Source organism: Rhinoraja longicauda, chromosome 22 (assembly GCF_053455715.1).
Source record: "Rhinoraja longicauda isolate Sanriku21f chromosome 22, sRhiLon1.1, whole genome shotgun sequence".
NCBI classification, from domain to species: Eukaryota; Metazoa; Chordata; class Chondrichthyes; order Rajiformes; family Arhynchobatidae; genus Rhinoraja; species Rhinoraja longicauda.
Genome location: NC_135974.1, coordinates 11,101,088 through 11,120,883, shown reverse-complemented (window position 1 = coordinate 11,120,883; position 19,796 = coordinate 11,101,088). Strand labels below are relative to the sequence as shown.

The following is a 19,796-nucleotide window of genomic DNA, read 5'->3' as shown; positions in this document are numbered from 1 at the left end:
TTAAAATAATACCAGAAATGCAAGGATATATAAGTCAGTAAAGGATGATCGATAGAATGGAAACAAAGAATGGTTTCACTCATGGAGAACAACATGATTGGAGGCAGTCACCAAATGTACATTTAAGAGGAGGGTAGACAAGCATCAGAGGGAGATGAGTACAGAGAGTTACTATCAAAGATTTAAATTTTAAAAGACAGCAGGATTCTTGAGTGATGAACAGGCCAATCAGCCCATTTCTGTCACGCATCATACATAAACAGCTAACACTCACTGGGAAATCTAGATTATGCCAAGAAAATCCAGCACAGCATTCTGTCACACCAATAGATTTATACCACATTACTGCACTTTTTAGATAACTAGATTAAGAGACATTCTTTCTCATACACTAAAAGTTTTGCAAGCACACTGCTTGAGGTTTTCTTCAATCATGCATAACAGTGTATAAAAAAAACTTTTTTCCTGTGTGAAGGTGAAGAAATTGAGTCAGCATTAGGAAAAATCTTGCATTCTACAAAATGTCAAGTCTTATGTACAATATTTGTAGAGCTTTGTTTTGGTGCAATTTCCACTTTAAAGGTGAACAATTGATTCTATTTTCTACCCTCATTGCACTATTGAGGGAATCTAATAGGAATAATTTATTACTTTAGAAAATTGACAAGTTTGAAATTGGAATGATGTCACTTTGTATTTGGAGTTTAAACTGCTGTTCTGATTCCCAGCCATCAGAACCTATATAGATACCTTTTCCATGGACAAAGTACCAGAATCTAGCAACTATCAGATGGAATGGTTAAATGGAACCCATAGACAAAGGATTCATGAATTCTTACCTTGACTGCATACAAATTCAGATCGAGTGACATATAAAACATATTATACACATCTGAACATACCCAGTAGTAATGGGAAAGGGTAGTGGGGAGAATTACAGGGAACGTCCCCAAGCTTAGATACACCGTGACTTTAACCTTGGACAATATTTCTAGATAAATACACCCGGGTTAACATTTATGCCTGTCTTCCATACCCCACTTCACAACTGAATAGGGGTGGGGTTATGAATTTAATGTGCTGTGCCAAGACTAGTGCAGAACAGGTACTGTGTTGTTCTTGTCATCCCCTCTCCTTCCCCTCCCCCCACCCCCACCCCACCTTGCCCGTTAAACAAAACCTGCTTCCACTTCTGTCAGAGAGGTGGGATAACAAGCCATATTTCTCAAGGTTCCCTGAATGCACTTGGAGACTCGAGTGATTCACCAGCTGTTGACAAGGGTTCAAAGGACTCCAGAAACTTGGGAAATAAAATCTACAGCTGCCAGTTCCAGCAGGCAAATGTTTTTTTACATGTTTACCCGTGGACGAAGGAGCAGGAGTACTTCCCATGAAGCTTGCAGCTTCCCTTTCTTCTAGCCTTCCCTCAGTCATAAACAACACCTGTGCAAACTTATCACGCCTTCTTCTTGGCAGAGATGGTGGCTGTCTCAATCCTATACCACCACCCCTTCCCACCACCCCTCATCCATTTTTTTGTGTTTCTACTGCCTTGCCATTTAAAAATCCATGAATATAATAAATTAGATACCGAACTTAAATACACAAACACAATTGTCCCGGCAGACCCATTGTCTCTGCCTGCTCATGCCCCACCGAACTTAAATACCCGCTGACAAGGGAGGGGCTGTGGTAGTCTGGCGTGCTGACCTCTACCGCACCGAGGCCAGACGACAACTATCAGACACCTCTTCCTACCTATCCCTGGACCATGACCCCACCGATAAACACCAGACCTTCATCACCAGCACCATCACCGACCTCACCAACTCCGGCGAACTACCCCTCAGTGCCTCCAATCTCATAGTTCCCCAGCCCCGCACGGCCCGATTCTACCTCCTACCCAAAATCCACAAACACAATTGTCCCGGCAGACCCATTGTCTCTGCCTGCTCATGCCCCACCGAACTTAAATACCGCCGGAAATTGGAGGAGCAGCACCTCATATTTCGCCTGGGCAGTTTGCGGCCCGGTGGTATGAACGTCGACTTCTCCAACTTCAGATAGCTCCTCTGTCCCTCCCTTCCCCTCCTCCTTCCCAGATCTCCCTCTATCTTCCTGTCTCCACCTATATCCTTCCTTTGTCCCACCCCCGACATCAGTCTGAAGAAGGGTCTCGACCCGAAACGTCACCCATTCCTTCTCTCCCGAGATGCTGCCTGACCTGCTGAGTTACTCCAGCATTTTGTGAATAAAAAAATTAGATACTGATGTGGGCCGGATATAATTTATTTTACCTGAACATGCACATCTAATCAACATTTATTTCACAAAATGCTGGAGTAACTCAGCAGGTCAGGCAGTATCTCAGGAGAGAAGGAATGGGTGATGTTTCGGGTCGAGACCCTTCTTGTGCCTTAATCAAATATTATTACAATAGTGAAATTCATTTGAAATAAAAGCAACTATTTTAACAGACCAAGGAAGACATAACATTGATCTTTGAGGGAACGAAAGCCCTCACGTACTGCCCTGTCATCTTAAATGCTCGAGACTAAAAGAGTGTACCGCCTCAAAATCTCACTATTTTCTTAATGGTTTCCCTACCTGTTGATTTCGGCAAATTTCGAAGAAATTCATCACGGTCCTCCTGGTGAAGGATATTATACACACTAGTGTTCATGAGCTCCTCCTGTTTGTACTGAAGGTACTGGGTAACGTTTTCGGACACAAAAACAATGTTTCCATCTCGATTAACCACAAACAGAAAGCCATCCAGGGCCTGCAACCACAAAATAGACCGTGTCTCACTGGGCAAAATGTGTGCAGGATTGTTTGTCAGATTAAGACATACATGTTGAATGTGCAATAGAATTCAAAGACTTAAAATATTCTCTTCAAATCTACCTGCAGGTCATCCCCCAGTTTACGAATACGTGACTTGAGCACAGCCTTTACATACAAACACATTTTTGGGAGACCAGTGGGTTAGGTTTGCCGGCTACTGCTGGGCTACAGATGATTGTTCTTGACATTAGCTAAAATGTTGCCATGTCAAAGCCAAATAGAATACATTCTAGTTAAACACTTTGATGTCCATCTTACGAATCTGTTCAATGACACACCATTTAGGCTCCAATCGCATTAAAAACATAGTCTGCAGTAAAATCTTTTAAAATAATCTCATTATTAGCACGCAATAAGCTCCATCAAAAATTGTTAACATCAGCTTCATTATTAAGAGTGGTAAAATTAGATTTTGAATGCTTCTCCAGATTATCTTTTTCCCTATTAGACAAGTTACCCCCAGACATCTTGTGCTGTGTGAGAACTCTGTTTGTGGCCGCCCTTTCCGAGTTGTAAACTGCTCGGATTGTGAACAGTTCTCAAGAACAGAAAAGAGTACAAGGTGCTGGAGTATCTCAGCAGGTCAGACAGCATCTCTGGAGAACATGGATTGGTGTCATTTTGGGTCAGGACACTTCTTCAGACAGTCTGAAGAAGGGTCTGGACCAGAAACTTCACTCCAAAAATGTGTGTTTTTTTGTAAACCGGCTTCAGCAGCTCCTTTTTTCTCTCAAGAACCATATTGTAACTCGGCGAGGACCTGTACACAACTAAAGCTACCAATCCATGAGGTGTTCCACTTTCGTTGGCGTACTGGTCACATGGAAAATTAATATTAGAAAGTATTGTGTATTTGCAGATTACCTTGAGCAACAGGGGACCCAATGAATCTTTGTCAATAACTCCTTGTCCTGTTGAAGAAACATCTGCTTTTTGGACATCATCTTCATTTGAAGACGCTTTTCCTATGAACAGAAACAATTAACTGTACAGACACAAGTAAAAAGCTCCTTCTCGCTTCATAGCTACTCTGTCCATTACTAAATCTGCATTTTGAATTCTAAAACTGAACACAGCTACTGAATAAATAACAAAATCAATGTGTGTCAAAGCACACTAGTTTTGGAACTTAATAGTCTACGGCCTAAATTATACCCTATAGAACATATTTTAAAAGAAAATACTGGGGAAAGATATTAAGCCAAGAAAAAAAAGGGAACAAGATGACATTTTGAGGTTAATAAGGATAGCGGAATTGAAAAATTGATTTTGTAATAATCAAAGGCTCCATCACTCCAAAATTGGTTGGCATTAAAGTAATGTAAAATTCACAGTATGATAGCTTTTGGAAGAAACTGCGGAAATAAAATGATATATTTGTATTTGAGGGCCGGATTTAAAGAACATATCAACAGTGTTCCATCATTCTCGATCTTTTATCAGGATTGAAATAAATAATTAACTTCAGGTGATCAATTAAAACATACTTTTAGCAATTAAAGGTCGATTGAGGATTACTTAACTTCATAAATTGAAGACGAGCCTCTCAATCCTGCTTTATCACTTAGCAGGATCATGGATGATCAAGCGCCTCAAATCCATTTTCCAGTCAATTAGTGGGGTTTTTAATTTATTGCTTTTTTTTTGCTCATTATGTTATCTATGAGTATGTGTTTACAGACCTGTTATGTTCCTGCAAGATAGAATTTCATTGTGCGTCTAACTATAAAACACTCAACTAAAGCTCCTTATCCCCGCACAGCATGTACCAACACTAGATCCTCCACTAGAGGGGTGAAAGTCTTTCCACATCATAACAAAAACTTTGAACAAACTCGAATGAGGTCATTACAACACAATTCAACAACAACATAAAGCTTTGCATCAATACAGCACCTTTCCATTAAAAAAAAAATCCAAAGGGGCTATCATTTTCTGAAAGAGCAGGCAGGGCAAAATCTCTATCCCAGAGGGGAGTCTTAATTTGTCTTAATTTAGATATTTTGGCTAAAAATCAAAAGTTTTTTGGAATTAAAGTTATAGCATTAAAATAAAAATCAGTTATATAGTTTGCTGCAATTGCAAGGCTTGCAGTATCAGCAATGCAGGTTTTTAATGTTACTGCACCAAGTGAATGTCCCCAACAACATACAATGGTAATAGCATAAATACCAATTATTTGTCAACAGAGCACTTATTCAATCCCAATGTCCCCATCTCTACACCTTTAGAGGGACCACAAAAACTGCAAGCAGAGAACCTATTTTATGAATAATATACATAAACATGTAGGAATTGTGAGAGATTCGGTGTTAGCAACATGTCTCTCAATATTTGTCTCACTTCATCTCCTAGCTTCAATTTTCTACATCAAGATAATTCATATCACGTGTGCAAAATGGAAGTTATAATCTTTTAACATAGAAAAATGCTCTGACATACTTCACAGTAGCATTATCAAACAAAATGGCAGTGACCAAATTTATTGCAGAATTTTCTACATTAATATTTAGTAGGATTATAATACACCACATTACCTTGCTCTTTTATCTGACGAATCTGCCTCACTGTTTCTTTCAAGATTGCACATTTATCAGGTTTGACATTGAAGTTGTCAATGTCACTTAGGTTAGCTGAGATTAGTTCAGCCAGTTCCTCAATGTATTTGCTCTCTTGCTCACGTCGACGCTTTTCAATGCTGCAGTTTACACTGTCAAACAAGTTATACAGGATGGTGAAAACTCTGATAATCACTACTGACAAATTATTTTAAAAATGTAAACAATATTTAGTTTGCTGTATAATCTGCACAATCTGAAATTCATTTTTAGTACAAAAAATGAGTTGATACCACCAAGACTGCACAGAACAGGCATAAAAAAAGTGATTTGTGAAGCCTTCCAACTAGCCATGACAGAGTACAATGTCAATTAACTTCATTAGCGGTTAAAGGCGATAGACCCTCAATCCTTTATCACTTAGCAAAATTGTAGCCGATACAAATGGCAGAGTCAATTTGGGGTATTACAATACTTTTGCTGAAAAGAACTCTCAAAGAAAGTAGTCAATTGAAAGGATTTAGTTGCATGTGAAGCTCCCAATGTATACTTCAGAAAATTCCCTAGTGCTTTTGAAAGATCAGTGAAATAATGAAATAATGAATCATTAGTCAATGATCCTGAACCAAGTTTCATTCAGACCTAGATGTTAGTATAGAAATAATGAATATACCTTTATATTGTTGGGAAGACATTAAAGTTTTATCAGTATAGAATAAACTGTGCATAAAGTTAGACAGCGTAGAAACATGCCCTTCGTTCGGCCAACTCAACGCCAACGATCCTACCAATCTATGCTGATTCCATTTATCCGCATTAATTCTATATCCCTCTGCTTTGGTTTTGTCCTTCAAGTACTAACATGATTCTTAAAATGTCATCACTATTCGTGCCTTCACCACTTCCTCTGAAAGCTCAATCCAAATTCCAACTACTCTTTCTGTTGAAAATGTACCCCTCAGATTCCCTTAAATTATTTCCCTCTCTCCTTACATCCATCTCCTCATGTTTTAGGTGCCCCACCTTGGGAAACAATAGACAATAGACAATAGGTGCAGGAGTAGGCCATTCAGCCCTTCGAGCCAGCACCGCCATTCAATGCGATCATGGCTGATCACTCTCAATCAGTACCCCGTTCCTGCCTTCTCCCCATACCCCCTCACTCCGCTATCCTTAAGAGCTCTATCCAGCTCTCTCTTGAAAGCATCCAACGAACTGGCCTCCACTGCCTTCTGAGGCAGAGAATTCCACACCTTCACCACTCTCTGACTGAAAAAGTTCTTCCTCATCTCCGTTCTAAATGGCCTACCCCTTATTCTTAAACTGTGGCCCCTTGTTCTGGACTCCCCCAACATTGGGAACATGTTTCCTGCCTCTAATGTGTCCAATCCCCTAATTATCTTATATGTTTCAATAAGATCCCCCCTCATCCTTCTAAATTCCAGTGTATACAAGCCTAATTGCTCCAGCCTTTCAACATACGACAGTCCCGCCATTCCGGGAATTAACCTAGTGAACCTACGCTGCACGCCCTCAATAGCAAGAATATCCTTCCTCAAATTTGGACACCAAAACTGCACACAGTACTCCAGGTGCGGTCTCACCAGGGCCCAGTACAACTGTAGAAGGACCTCTTTGCTCCTATACTCAACTCCTCTTGTTACGAAGGCCAACATTCCATTGGCTTTCTTCACTGCCTGCGGTACCTGCATGCTTCCTTTCAGTGACTGATGCACTAGGACACCCAGATCTCGTTGAACATCCCCTCTTCCTAACTTGACACCATTCAGATAATAATCTGCCTTTCTATTCTTACTTCCAAAGAAACAGTATCAGGCCATCTAACCTATCCAAGTCTCATAATTTTATATACAACTATGTCACCTCTCATCCTCCATCATTCCAGGGAAAACAATCCCAATCTATCTTTATAACTCAAGTCCTTCAATCCAGGATTTTTACATCCAGAATTCAAGAAATTAAGGCATCATGCAGATCAGAATCCATACATGAATACAGGCACGTTTTTGGACCTCAAATCCCCATTATGTACAGAGCAGCGCAGTCAAATTATTTAAAGAAATCTTAGTACAATTATACAATTGAAAGATGCACTTTTGACATAGTTTACCATGTTCATCGCTAGTCACGCCTTACACGCAATTCTGACATGTAATTTAGAAAAACCAACAATCAGAAAAAAACATTTGTGCCAGTACTGCAGATCTCCTATAGGTGGTAGCAAATTACTGGCTTCTACTAGCAACTGCACGATACCTTTAAAATTCACAAGGAGGAAGATTTTAACTTTAAACTCAATTATGTAGCTTCAAAACAACTTTTTTTGACAAGATGTTGAACAGATTAGTGTAGATTTCATACACACATACTGATTTCATGCATTCATTACACACAAGTTTTATTTGACAGCCTAAGCTACATTATTTATGTGAAAATTATTATAGCAGCTAAGACAACTAATATTTCAGGAAAAGAGAAATCCAGGAGTCAAGAATCCCCCAAACCAGAAATGCAGCATCAGCAAGGGATCCTTACAGGGAAACCAGGTTTTCTCTAGGAGTGATTCCCAAATAAATCATCTGACAATTAACTACCAAAGTAAATGCAACTTTGCTCATTTCGGAATATATCAAGCTGTTCACAACTCAGAACATCACATAAATGCTCAACCAGAATGTAAGCAAAAAAATCTGTAACAAATGTATACATAGTAAAAGTCAGAAGTGGAAAATGTGCCTAGATATCCATGTTTCCTCAATTGGAAATAGAAGCGCTTAAGGACTTTCATTTTACAAACATTTCTAATGGATAGATGTAAAATGACTCAATCTCCTGTATTACAATTAATAAACTTAAAATGTACTTATTTAGCTTTGGGACATTTTCAAAGGTCAAAGGTTTCAAAGGTCCTTTGTTGTCACGTGTACCAATTAAGGTACAGTAATGTTCGTATTACCATTTTAAAGAGAATGTTAGAGGTGTAGTCAAAATGGAAGTTTTTATCTCCCACTCATATTGCCACAAGACAAATCAAATAAAGCTATTTTTGCACAATTTCTTCAGCAAAGCCTGCAGAATTAAAATATGTTAATTTTACTGACACGCTCACAAATGTCCAACTTCAACCGCGTAAGCAATTGTCAAACTCACTTTCAAACCTACGTCAACTAAACATTAGTGGCCTGGGGTTTCTACTAGATTGCAATGGATTTTTCAGTGCAACTTGCCAGACATTCATCAAACCAGCAAAATAGATCATGGAAATTCAAGTGGAAATTACACCCAAGGCAAATCAAGTTTCCGTGATTTGTTGCACTCAAAGCTCTCTCCACCCACAAATTTGGTTAGTCTTCAAGATTGAATTAATTAGCTTTAAGTGTTACAGTTAACAGTGTACATTTGAAGGCCTTAAAGGCGGCTCTAAGCATTTTTTGGTGATGGTACACAAACAGTTGTGTGTTAAATGCTAAAAAATTTGCAAGATACTGATTACAGTAGTTTAACTTGTAAATGGTTCTGGATATGATTCTTTAAAAAGTACATTTTAGAAGCATGTTTAAACTCCAGCTGGGCAAACTGTGCACCAAACAGTAAAAAGGCTTGTGTAGAAAGGAATTGCAGATGCTGGTATATACTCAAAGATAAACACAAAGTACTGGAGGAACTTTATGAGTCAGGCTGTACCTGTGCAAGGTATGGGCTGACAACGTTTTAAATCAGACACTGAAGACAGTGGAGTAATCTGGAAAAAGGGCGTGGGAGTGGTGCAAAGCCTCGCAAGCAATAGTTGAATACAGGTGAGCGAGGCAAAGGGTGGAGTAAATGGCAAAGGCTAGAGGTGAAAAAGAGACTAAAGAGTGTCAGGTAAGTGAAGAGGAGTGAAATGTAAAGCCAGAGGGGGGGGGATGTGTGTGGAAGGGAACGGGGGGGATGTGGGAGCAAGGAAAAGAGAGGGGTAAAAAAGGAAATGGGGGACTCTAGGATGGGAGATGAATGTACAAAGGTAGTGTGGAATCCACACAAAGAAAATCCTATTATTGTTACAGTTGGGAGAGGGAATGCAGAACTGTGGGAACAGGGAAGGTACGAACAAAAGAGCGTGCTATTTCCCCTAAATACGCCTTCCAATTTAGTGCTTACATTGGATACTCACAACGTGGTACCCTCTACAATGGAGAAGTCAAATGCAGATTGGGCGACAGTTTTACATAACATCTTTGTGCCATTCACGAGGACAATCTTGAGCTTCCATCACCCATCTCGTGTATTCTCCATCCCATTCATACTCCGACCCATCTTTAGAGTCCTACCATTCATATCCAACATAATCTCAATGAAAAAAACCCATCTATCCAAATAGGCAACCTGCAATTCTTGGAGCTCTGAACGAATTCAACAATTTCAGGTAACCACCTCACTCTCTGCGAAGATGTCCCTAGATATTTCAGTTTCAAGTCACATTTGTTTCTTTCCCCTACAGCATGTAAAACAGTGGAGTGCGAACCAGAGTTGGTAAAGTAACCAGAGACATTATACACTTCCTGTTCACTCAACCTCTCTGCCTTTCCACTCATTGAGGCATGCTTGTTTTCTCATTAACCCTGGGTTTTTTCTCCACAGAGATTGTCTAACCTGGCAAATGCTTCAGCAACTTTTACGGGGTTTTCTACCCAATATATCTAAAGCATTTTTATATCAAATCCATTTCCTGAAAAATATATATATATTCAGATATATTCAGGAATATCTGAAGGAGTTTGACCAAAAATCAAGTTACGCTGTAATACTACAACAAGTTTGAGCATAATTTCTTTGAGATAGTAGAGTTTTCTCAAAATAGAAATTCCTGTCAAGCACTGTATATTGCTCAAACAGACTTAATAATCCAAGGTAAATTCCCCCATTAAATACACACGATTAATAAACACATGTTGACAATCAATTACATCTTTATGGACAACTACCACCTACTATATTTCTCAAGAGATAATAAAAAGATAATTTCATCTTGATCAATAGTTACTATTCCACTACTTATCCCATGGCTGAATGATTTGTTGTTTTGGCTTAAATTCAGACCATACTGGAGAGTGAAGTGCTTACTGTGTGATGCCACTGATAAAATGTTCCCGTTTTCATAAATTATAGTCTTAACTGAAGGTCTGGGGTAACAAATAGTCACCATCCCAAAGAAAGGCAGCAAGAGAAGAAAACAGATTTTACACACCTCAATTATACCCTTTCCTCACACAGATCAATTCACAACTCAACTTGCACATGACCTCCAAATGAAACACTGCTTTCTTTTTTTCCTTTTTCTGAATTGAGGCCCAACTAGGTTTGTGGAACAGTGAAGTAAGTGTTCACTGTGCTTTGCCACTCGGCTTCACAACATTTTTTCTGTTATTCTCGTCAAAGAGAGAAAGTATTATTTATTAAAATAACATTTTCGCAAAGTGGACAGTATACTCATTACGAAGATAGACACAAAAAACTGGAGTAACTCAACAGGACTGGAGAAGGGTCTCGACCCGAAACATCACCCATTCCTTCTCTCCAGATATGTTGCCTGTTCCGCAGTTACTCCAGTTTTTTGTGCCTATCTTCGGTTCAAACCAGCATCTGCAGTTACTTCTTACACATTTAGTATACTCATTACACCTCAAACTGCCAACCGGTCGCTGCCTTTCAAGGAGATCAGCTTCTATCATTACATACCTTGAGCCCTGAGCATCAAAGGAAGAAAGTTTCCGTTTCCTTGAATCAGAATTCACCGGATCCAAAGTGTTTTCTCCAGGTCCACTCATCTTAAACGCATATCAGCAACTGTGGAAAAAAAACTGAATTAGTAAAAACTCAGTTCAAATATTAATTATCCCCTGTTCCGAAAAGGCCAATCTTTCTAAATTAAGTTTTAAAATAAACATTCACACCTTTATATGCCATTTCAAGTAAGCAGCAAGACAGTGTTGGTATCTAATGTGTCTGCATGATCAACGTTAATCAAAAAGTAATGCCTTCCGAATCACAACCACACACAACTGGTTTCTGTGGAAACCTCTGCAGAACAGTTAATACGTCATTTTCCACACGTCCAACACGTCATTTCCTTTCAATTTTAAAAGAAATAGTTGGTTAACATTAAAGATGATAGTTATTTGGCCCGATTGTTAATTAATTTGCAAACTAGTCTCATATGATATGAAATGTTAACATTCAAACAATACTAGAACTAACCATACTTTACAACAGAGTGTGAGTAAGAGAGTGAGGGAGAATACATACATACCAAGCAAAATTACTCAGATTTTTGTTGATGCCATTAAATGCCCAAACTCATGGTCAGGGCAAACCATAGCATAAGACCGAGGGGAAAGATACTTCCCTGTATTTTTTGAGGAGTTAATTCTGTTCCTAACAGCCAACCTATACTGTACACAATGGTGTAATGTCAGAAGCACTTCATATTAATCGTAAGTTGAAAGTGCTCATGCGTTATTAGAAAATACCAAATAAGAAACCGCTGAAGGAAAACAAAACTGTTAAATTGTCATATATATTGTTCCAAGGTTGCCAAAAGTCACAATTTACGAAGGGGAAATCATGCTTGACAAATCTACTGGAATTTTTTGAGGATGTAACTAGGAAAATTGACAGGGGAGAGTCAGTGGATGTGGTGTACCTCGACTTTCAGAAAGCCTTCGACAAGGTCCCACATAGGAGATTAGTGGGCAAAATTAGAGCACATGGTATTGGGGGTAGGGTACTGACTTGGATAGAAAATTGGTTGACAGACAGAAAGCAAAGAGTGGGGATAAATGGGTCCCTTTCGGAATGGCAGGCAGTGACCAGTGGGGTACCGCAAGGTTCGGTGCTGGGACCCCAGCTATTTACGATATACATTAATGACTTAGATGGAGGGATTAAAAGTACCATTAGCAAATTTGCAGATGATACTAAGCTGGGGGGTAGTGTGAATTGTGAGGAAGATGCAATAAGGCTGCAGGGTGACTTGGACAGGTTGTGTGAGTGGGTGGATACATGGCAGATGCAGTTTAATGTAGATAAGTGTGAGGTTATTCACTTTGGAAGTAAGAATAGAAAGGCAGATTATTATCTGAATGGTGTCAAGTTAGGAAGAGGGGATGTTCAATGAGATCTGGGTGTCCTAGTGCATCAGTCACTGAAAGGAAGCATGCAGATACAGCAGGCAGTGAAGAAAGCCAATGAAATGTTGGCCTTCATAACAAGAGGAGTTGAGTATAGGAGCAAAGAGGTCCTTCTACAGTTGTACCGGGCCCTGGTGAGACCGCACCTGGAGTACTGTGTGCAGTTTTGGTCTCCAAATTTGAGGAAGGATATTCTTGCTATTGAGGGCGTGCAGCGTAGGTTCACTAGGTTAATTCCCGGAATGGCGGGACTGTCGTATGTTGAAAGGCTGGAGCAATTAGGCTTGTATACACTGGAATTTAGAAGGATGAGGGGGGATCTTATTGAAACATATAAGATAATTAGGGGATTGGACACATTAGAGGCAGGAAACATGTTCCCAATGTTGGGGGAGTCCAGAACAAGGGGCCACAGTTTAAGAATAAGGGGTAGGCCATTTAGAACGGAGATGAGGAAGAACTTTTTCAGTCAGAGAGTGGTGAAGGTGTGGAATTCTCTGCCTCAGAAGGCAGTGGAGGCCAGTTCGTTGGATGCTTTCAAGAGAGAGCTGGATAGAGCTCTTAAGGATAGCGGAGTGAGGGGGTATGGGGAGAAGGCAGGAACGGGGTACTGATTGAGAGTGATCAGCCATGATCGCATTGAATGGCGGTGCTGGCTCGAAGGGCTGAATGGCCTACTCCTGCACCTATTGTCTATTGTCTATAATTGACAGAGCTTGTTGAACCTCTTGTTCTACAAGTGGTTTGATGTATTCCTCAACACTGCAAAAATTCAGCCAGAACACTATCTGTAAAGCTTTAGATACTGTTCTTTTTCTGAAGGTATCTCAACTCAACACCCGTTTCTCATTTGCGAGCTTTCAAAGGAATGTGTCCATATGGCACTGAAACAGAAATGGTGGAGTTACATTTGGCTTTAAGATGGTTTCGTTTTAGCAGTCGCAAAATCTATTTTCATTGTAGCAAACCACCAAGGTCAGCTGAACAAGTCAATGGCAACTCACTATAGTCAACACCAGACCACATTAAAGAACCATTTCATTCTCTTCATTATTCAAAGTGTCTTTATTTCCCCCACAGGCGTAGGTACTGTATTAAACAGATTTAAGATATTCAATGTGGGGCTAATTTCAGGTTTTTTTTCCTGATTTGCTGGAAACAATTAATTTCACTCATTTTGCTGGGAGGGGACACAATGATAGTTAAGCAGAACTTCCTGTAAACAAGGGGCGGATGTTGAAGTTTTTTCCCCTTAAAGGACTGACAGATTCTTTTAACCAAGTGAAACTAGAATTCAAACCCTATTTCTAGCTCATTTAAAATAAATTAACCAGCTTCTTTTTGTTTTACTAATGTCAAAACCTGATTGATTATTTCTTTATTGACAATATATAAACTGTTTTTTTAGAAAAAATTGTCCTCACAGCAGAGAAAATTATTTGTGAGCAATTTTATGTTTTCTGGGCTCATCCTTTGTATGTGATCCTAGGATATTCAAAAGTAAAATCCAAGAAGCCGTAGATCTTTTAAATTAAAGTAAAATCTGTGTTCGTTAATATAAACTATTCCTCAGTACAGAGATGTACTTGCGCAGCAATAGTTTAAAAAGTAACTAGGGTGCTTGTACGATAAAGCTTAATAAGTAACAACATGGAGTTAAGAAAGCTCTTGCTCAATATACCTCTATTTCTTTAGTGAATGGCAACATTACATAGATGTTGACACAGTTTGTTTCAACTTCTAGAAACATTTTAATTAGGTCCCATAATCAAAGATAACACATAATTCAAACATTTAAAAACTTTCAGCAAGCACACATTTTAAGCAGGTGGTGATGTGGAATACTACAGAGGTCAATGCCTGGACTTTTGATATTTCTTATTTACATAAATGCCCTGGATGAAGTAACTAATTGCACACGCATCAGCATTGCAAACAGTATTGATGCAAAATGTGCAGTTAATAGTGTGCTTTTATAGAAGACTTTGGATTGGCTTAGCAACTAATTAAATGGCAATTTTTAATTTTATACATTCAATTGTGAAGTAAGAGATTCTGCGAAAAAAATGCTTCAAGAGAAGAATATGAGAGAGACGAAGTAGTGAGGAAAGATTTCACATCCACAATTGAAGGACAATCAAGCCCCCCAGATTTCACAAGAACATAAGGGTGGGGGGAGGGGTTGGAGGGGAGAAAGGAAGACTTGCTATCATTTACTCGGCACGTTCACAATCACCTCCTTCCCTCACAGGTTTCATGTGACACAGTAAAGAGGGCAGTTTCCCATCAGTTAGCCATCCAATAGTTGCAGAGAAGCAATGAATTAAGACTGCTTGAATGTACAGCACGAGCGATAGAATAAAAGAACACAGAAGTAATGCCGAAACTTCAGATATGGTTCCATCAGACTGCTCTTTGCATAATTGCACACTTCAATAGAGGCCTAAATGCATTTGAAAGGATGAAAAGAACTGCAAGAATGATCACAGGAATAAAAACGAACTACAAGATTATAAAAAAAACTATGAACAAATATTTAAAAAATAAGGGACACTAATAAGGAAACTATGATATTTTCTAAAAATAATTCAGAATACAATGAAGCAGAAGTCGATAAATGAATACAACTTCAAATGACTGAAATACAAATAAGACAAATCTTAAAGAAAGATTACTTAAGAGGAGATAATAATTTCATATCATCTGCCAAATGAGATGGGGAGTGGAGGAGTTGAAGATGTTGTTGAAATGTTGAAAAAGATACTTGGAACATTGAACATCAAAAAGTAAATCACAAGAACATGCCTTTTAGCCCCCATTACCTGTGCTGAACACAATGCCAAATTCATCTCATCAGCCTGCGCTTGATCCATATAACTCCATTCCCTGCATATCCTTGTTCCTATCAAAAAGTCTCTTAAACGCAACCAAGATTAAATGAATTTGCATGTCCTTGATATTATAGTATGGTTTTTTAAATACCACCATGTTATGTTTTAAATTTTGACTGGGCAGATAGCTTTAAAAGCAGTACAATAGCCATATCAAGGTCACCAACCTGCTCCAGCTAATTTTTAGATAACACTATGATGCCATGTTCTTCATTTCAAGGCTTCTCTCAAAGATCAAGTCATTCAACAGGACTGATATGCAACCATAAGAATTACAATCAGAACAGCTTTTATTACGTTAATACAAGATATGATTAGCTTCTATACATAAGCAGACTTGTTCAGTCAGAAGTGTCAAAAGGAAGATTTATCTTAGATTCCTCCGGAGATCCCCAACATCATAGAAGCCAGCTCTCAGCCAATTTAATTCACTCCATGTGATAAATCAAGACAAGGCGGAGCAATGGAAACTGCAAAGGCTGTTAGAGTAGAAAATATTTTAGTTGCAATAAAACCCATAATCCAGAACTTGCTGAGCCTTCAGTTAAGCTGCGAGTACAATTATAATACTGGCATTTCCAGACAATGTGGAAAGTTAGGAATGTCCTGATCACAAAAAAAAACAATTCTGGCAAATTACCACCCAATTTATTTACTAGCAATTATCAGTGATGGGTAAAAAATGAACAATTTATCAAGAGGTACCAATAATTGCTCACCCCCCCCCCCCCCCCCCCCCCCGGCATTAAGGGGGAAATACTCCAGTGGTTGGGGTCATATCTCACACAAAATGAAATGGTTGTGATCATTGGAAGTCAATCATGCATTTCTTGGAACATCAGGTTAGAAGTTTCTTATGGCAAGCAGTGTCCTAGGCACAACCATCTTCAGCTTCTTCATCAATGACCTTTCTCCCAGCACAAGGTTCTGAAGTGGAGATGGTTGCTGATGATGTACAATTGTCAATTCGATTCACAATCCCTCTGCAAGTGAAACAACCCATAGCTTGATGCTGCCAGGTAAACTAATTGCAACATAATGAGAAGCCCGTTTGGCAAAATCAGGACAACCTTCAACTCTGGGCTGTTAAGTGGCAACAAATATCTGCTCCGCACCAGTGCTGTAAAATGTCCATCTGCAACTAATGATATTGAAAGTACCAACCCCTGACATTGAATTGCAGAACTATTGCCGAGTCCCTCCAACATCAACACTCTGGAAGTCACTATTGACATGAAACTCAAATGGACTAGCCACATGAACATGTTGGAAATGGGATATCTTACAGTGAATGGCTCACCTGCCTACACACTTAAGCCTTTCAACCATCCACAAAACAAATGAGGAATATTCTTCATGTAGTGAAGCTCCAATACTCAATGAGCTCAACAATAGCAAGGACAAAAAAGCCTGCTTAATTGGCATGCCACTCATTTCCTCTGGCATTGGCACAGCGTGGCTGCAGAGTAAAATGCAATGCGATTACTTTGAGAGCCCTCAAACTTGAAACCATTACACCAGGAAGGATAGGGGAAGTAGGGGCATGGAAACATTTCCGCCAACAAATTCCTAAGTCATAAACTATTCCAATTTGGAAATATGTTGCTGTACCAATATCCTGGAACAACCTATCGGAATCTAAATCAGATTGTTTTCTTCAAGGACAAGCCTTATAAGTAGTAACATTCTTTACTTTAGCTCCCAAGATAATATCTGTGACCTTGTCAATGAATCCACCACAAAAAAACTCCAAGGCCAATTCAGATCATTCTAACGATATGTCAAACTTAAAACATAAATTTGTCTGTTGTCTCCAACAATATGCAGCAACAATGTTCCAAATATTCTTGATAATTGTTTCTCAATTTCTAGAAAACATAAATTTCTGCTATACATTCATTATTTGCTATCAATTCTCACTTGTACATGACCCTAATTATTTAAAGGTCTTCCGTCTTTCATTGTACTCATTTCAAAATCCTTCCTCTGTAAATTCCTAATCTACAACTGCTATTACACTCTCATATGCACCGGTACCGACTGTAGCTTAACAGGCCCGTAATGCAATCACACAGATAAATATACAATAATAGTACAATTATTAATAGTAGTAATACTAGGTAACTGTAGTAGTGCAAAACCACTTGGTGATCACTGTTTGCAAGCAGCTGGACCTTCTCCCTGATGGTAGTAGCAAAATGAGAGCATGGTTAGAACGGTGTGGGTCTTTAATGATATTGGCTGGCTTTTTGAGGAAGCTGCTCCTGCAGATCCCTTTGAAGTTGTGGAGATAAATATCTGTGATGAACCAGGCAATGTTGTCACTTCATGTAGCCTCCCTCGTTTCTGGGCTTTCGAGTTGTCGACCCAGCTGTAATGCAACCAGTCAGTATGGTTTCTGCCGTATATCGATAGAAGTTCAAGAGAGTATTTGTCAACCTACCAAATCTCCTCAATCTTCTAAGGAAGTAGAAGCGCGATGGACTTTGTTTGCAATTGCATCAATGTGCTGGGCCCAAGACAAATCTTTAGAGATTTGCACACCCAGGAACTTGAAGTTATTAATTCTCTATACCATCATCTTATTGATGAAGACATGTTTTTGAATCCCCTATTTTCCCTTCCTTAACTCACCAATCAGCTCTTTGGTCTTGCTAATATTGAGAGCAAGATTGTTGTTCTGGCATCATTCAGATTGTCAATCTCTCTCCTGTACTCTACACAATGGTGGCATCATCAGTGAATTGAAAGATAGCGTTGGAGCCATATCTGACTTGAGGTGAGCCTTGAGGTGCTCCTGTGTTGATAGAGGATGAATTGTCCCCAATTCGTACTGATTGCAGTCATTCGGCGAGAAAGTCGAGGATCCAATTACATCGGGATGGGCAGAGACCCATTTCTCAAAATCTGATAGCTTTGGAGGGGACAATGGTGTTGAATGCTGAGCTGTAGTAGGTGAATGACAGCCTGATATGTGCTCTTATGATCCAAGTGGTCTAGTGCAAAGTGGAGAGCCAGTAAGATCACGTCCGCTAATGATCTATTGTGGTGGTAGGCGAATTGTAGTCAGTCAAGTTCCAAACTAAGGCTGGAGTTGATAATGCATCATAACCAACGTCACACAGCACTTTATCACCATGAACAATAGTGCCACTGGTCAGTTGTAATTGAGGTATGTCACCTTACTCTTCTTGGGCACCGCCATTATTGATGTCCTTTTGAAGCAGATGGGATCCTCAGACCTCAGTAATGAGAGTTGAAGAAGTCTGCCAGGAAGTTGGTAGGCACAGATTTTAAGAACCTGGTCAGGTACACACACCATCAGGGCCGTTTCTGGGAATTCCTCTTCGTGAAGGATCTTCTGACATCAGCTTCAGGGACTGGGATTATATTGTCATTCACATCCAATTGAAGCAATGGTGATATTTTCCAAACTGTGCAATATTGTAGTTCAGAAGGGAAAAAGTATATAACAGTTGAAAAAATACAAATTACAAATGTAGATAATGCCTGTTTAGTAGTTGATGTAGCTTACAATCACAGCCTCAGTCTAGGAGGTGCAGTTATTTTCCAGATTCAGTTCATTTAATTTTTCTGTTGATCAAGTTCCTGATCCATTTAGGCTGTCACAAGCTCAACTCCCCAGTGAACCTGGCAGCATAATTTTTAAGACACGCCAAGATAGTGTACCGATGCACTAAATCACTGTGCAACACACCACTAGAATACATGTTTTATGCTCAGAACTCTCCACATGACAAGTTCCTATCTTCCACATAGGAATGAGGAAGACATCAATGAGAGAGGTTTGGCAACTTGCCTGAGGAAGAGAGAGGAAAGCAAGTATCCATGATTCAGTTTAGGGAGAGGAATGGTAAATGCACAACATAATATTTTATAACAAATGAAAGATGACATATTTAATAACTTAAAGTAGCTCAAATTAATTTTTGCATTCTTAATATTTCTTTTTTCAAATTATGCCACTGCACAAGTGCGGCACATGAATTCAGCACAACTATATATCAAAGTGAAAAACCATATTTCACAATTATTCCACACTAGTTTCCAGCATTTAGTACAGAAGTCAGAGACATACCAACCGCAGAGAAACAGCAAAGTAATTTCATGTCCTGATGGTGGTGGGCATCCTGAGAAAGGTTTCCAAGTTTAATATCAGCAGAAAGCCACACCTGAGCATCAGTCTCCCAACGCCTGTGACTGACTCACTGCAAGTCAGGGCAATAAAACATTACTTTAAAAAACTGAGTATTAATGATTAATGAGGAAACTTCAATCTCTGACCAAAA

At 39.2% G+C, this 19,796-nt stretch overlaps 1 protein-coding gene across 4 annotated transcripts in view; it reads right to left on the bottom strand.

Annotated features, from left to right (window-relative positions):
* Window positions 1-19,796, bottom strand: part of LOC144604390 (nuclear receptor coactivator 3-like) — a 179,809-nt gene that overhangs the window by 38,159 nt on the left and 121,854 nt on the right. For 2 of the 4 annotated variants that reach the window (XM_078418738.1, XM_078418739.1), the window contains exons 4-7: window positions 11,145-11,252; window positions 5,385-5,557; window positions 3,712-3,812; window positions 2,608-2,782 (exon numbers count right to left, since the gene is read on the bottom strand). In XM_078418738.1, coding sequence (XP_078274864.1) covers window positions 2,608-2,782; window positions 3,712-3,812; window positions 5,385-5,557; window positions 11,145-11,233 — 538 coding nt within the window. In that variant the 5' untranslated portion in view covers window positions 11,234-11,252. The remainder of the gene's footprint in view (window positions 1-2,607; window positions 2,783-3,711; window positions 3,813-5,384; window positions 5,558-11,144; window positions 11,253-19,796) is intronic. The other 2 variants (XM_078418740.1, XM_078418741.1) reach the window with 1 other exon arrangement.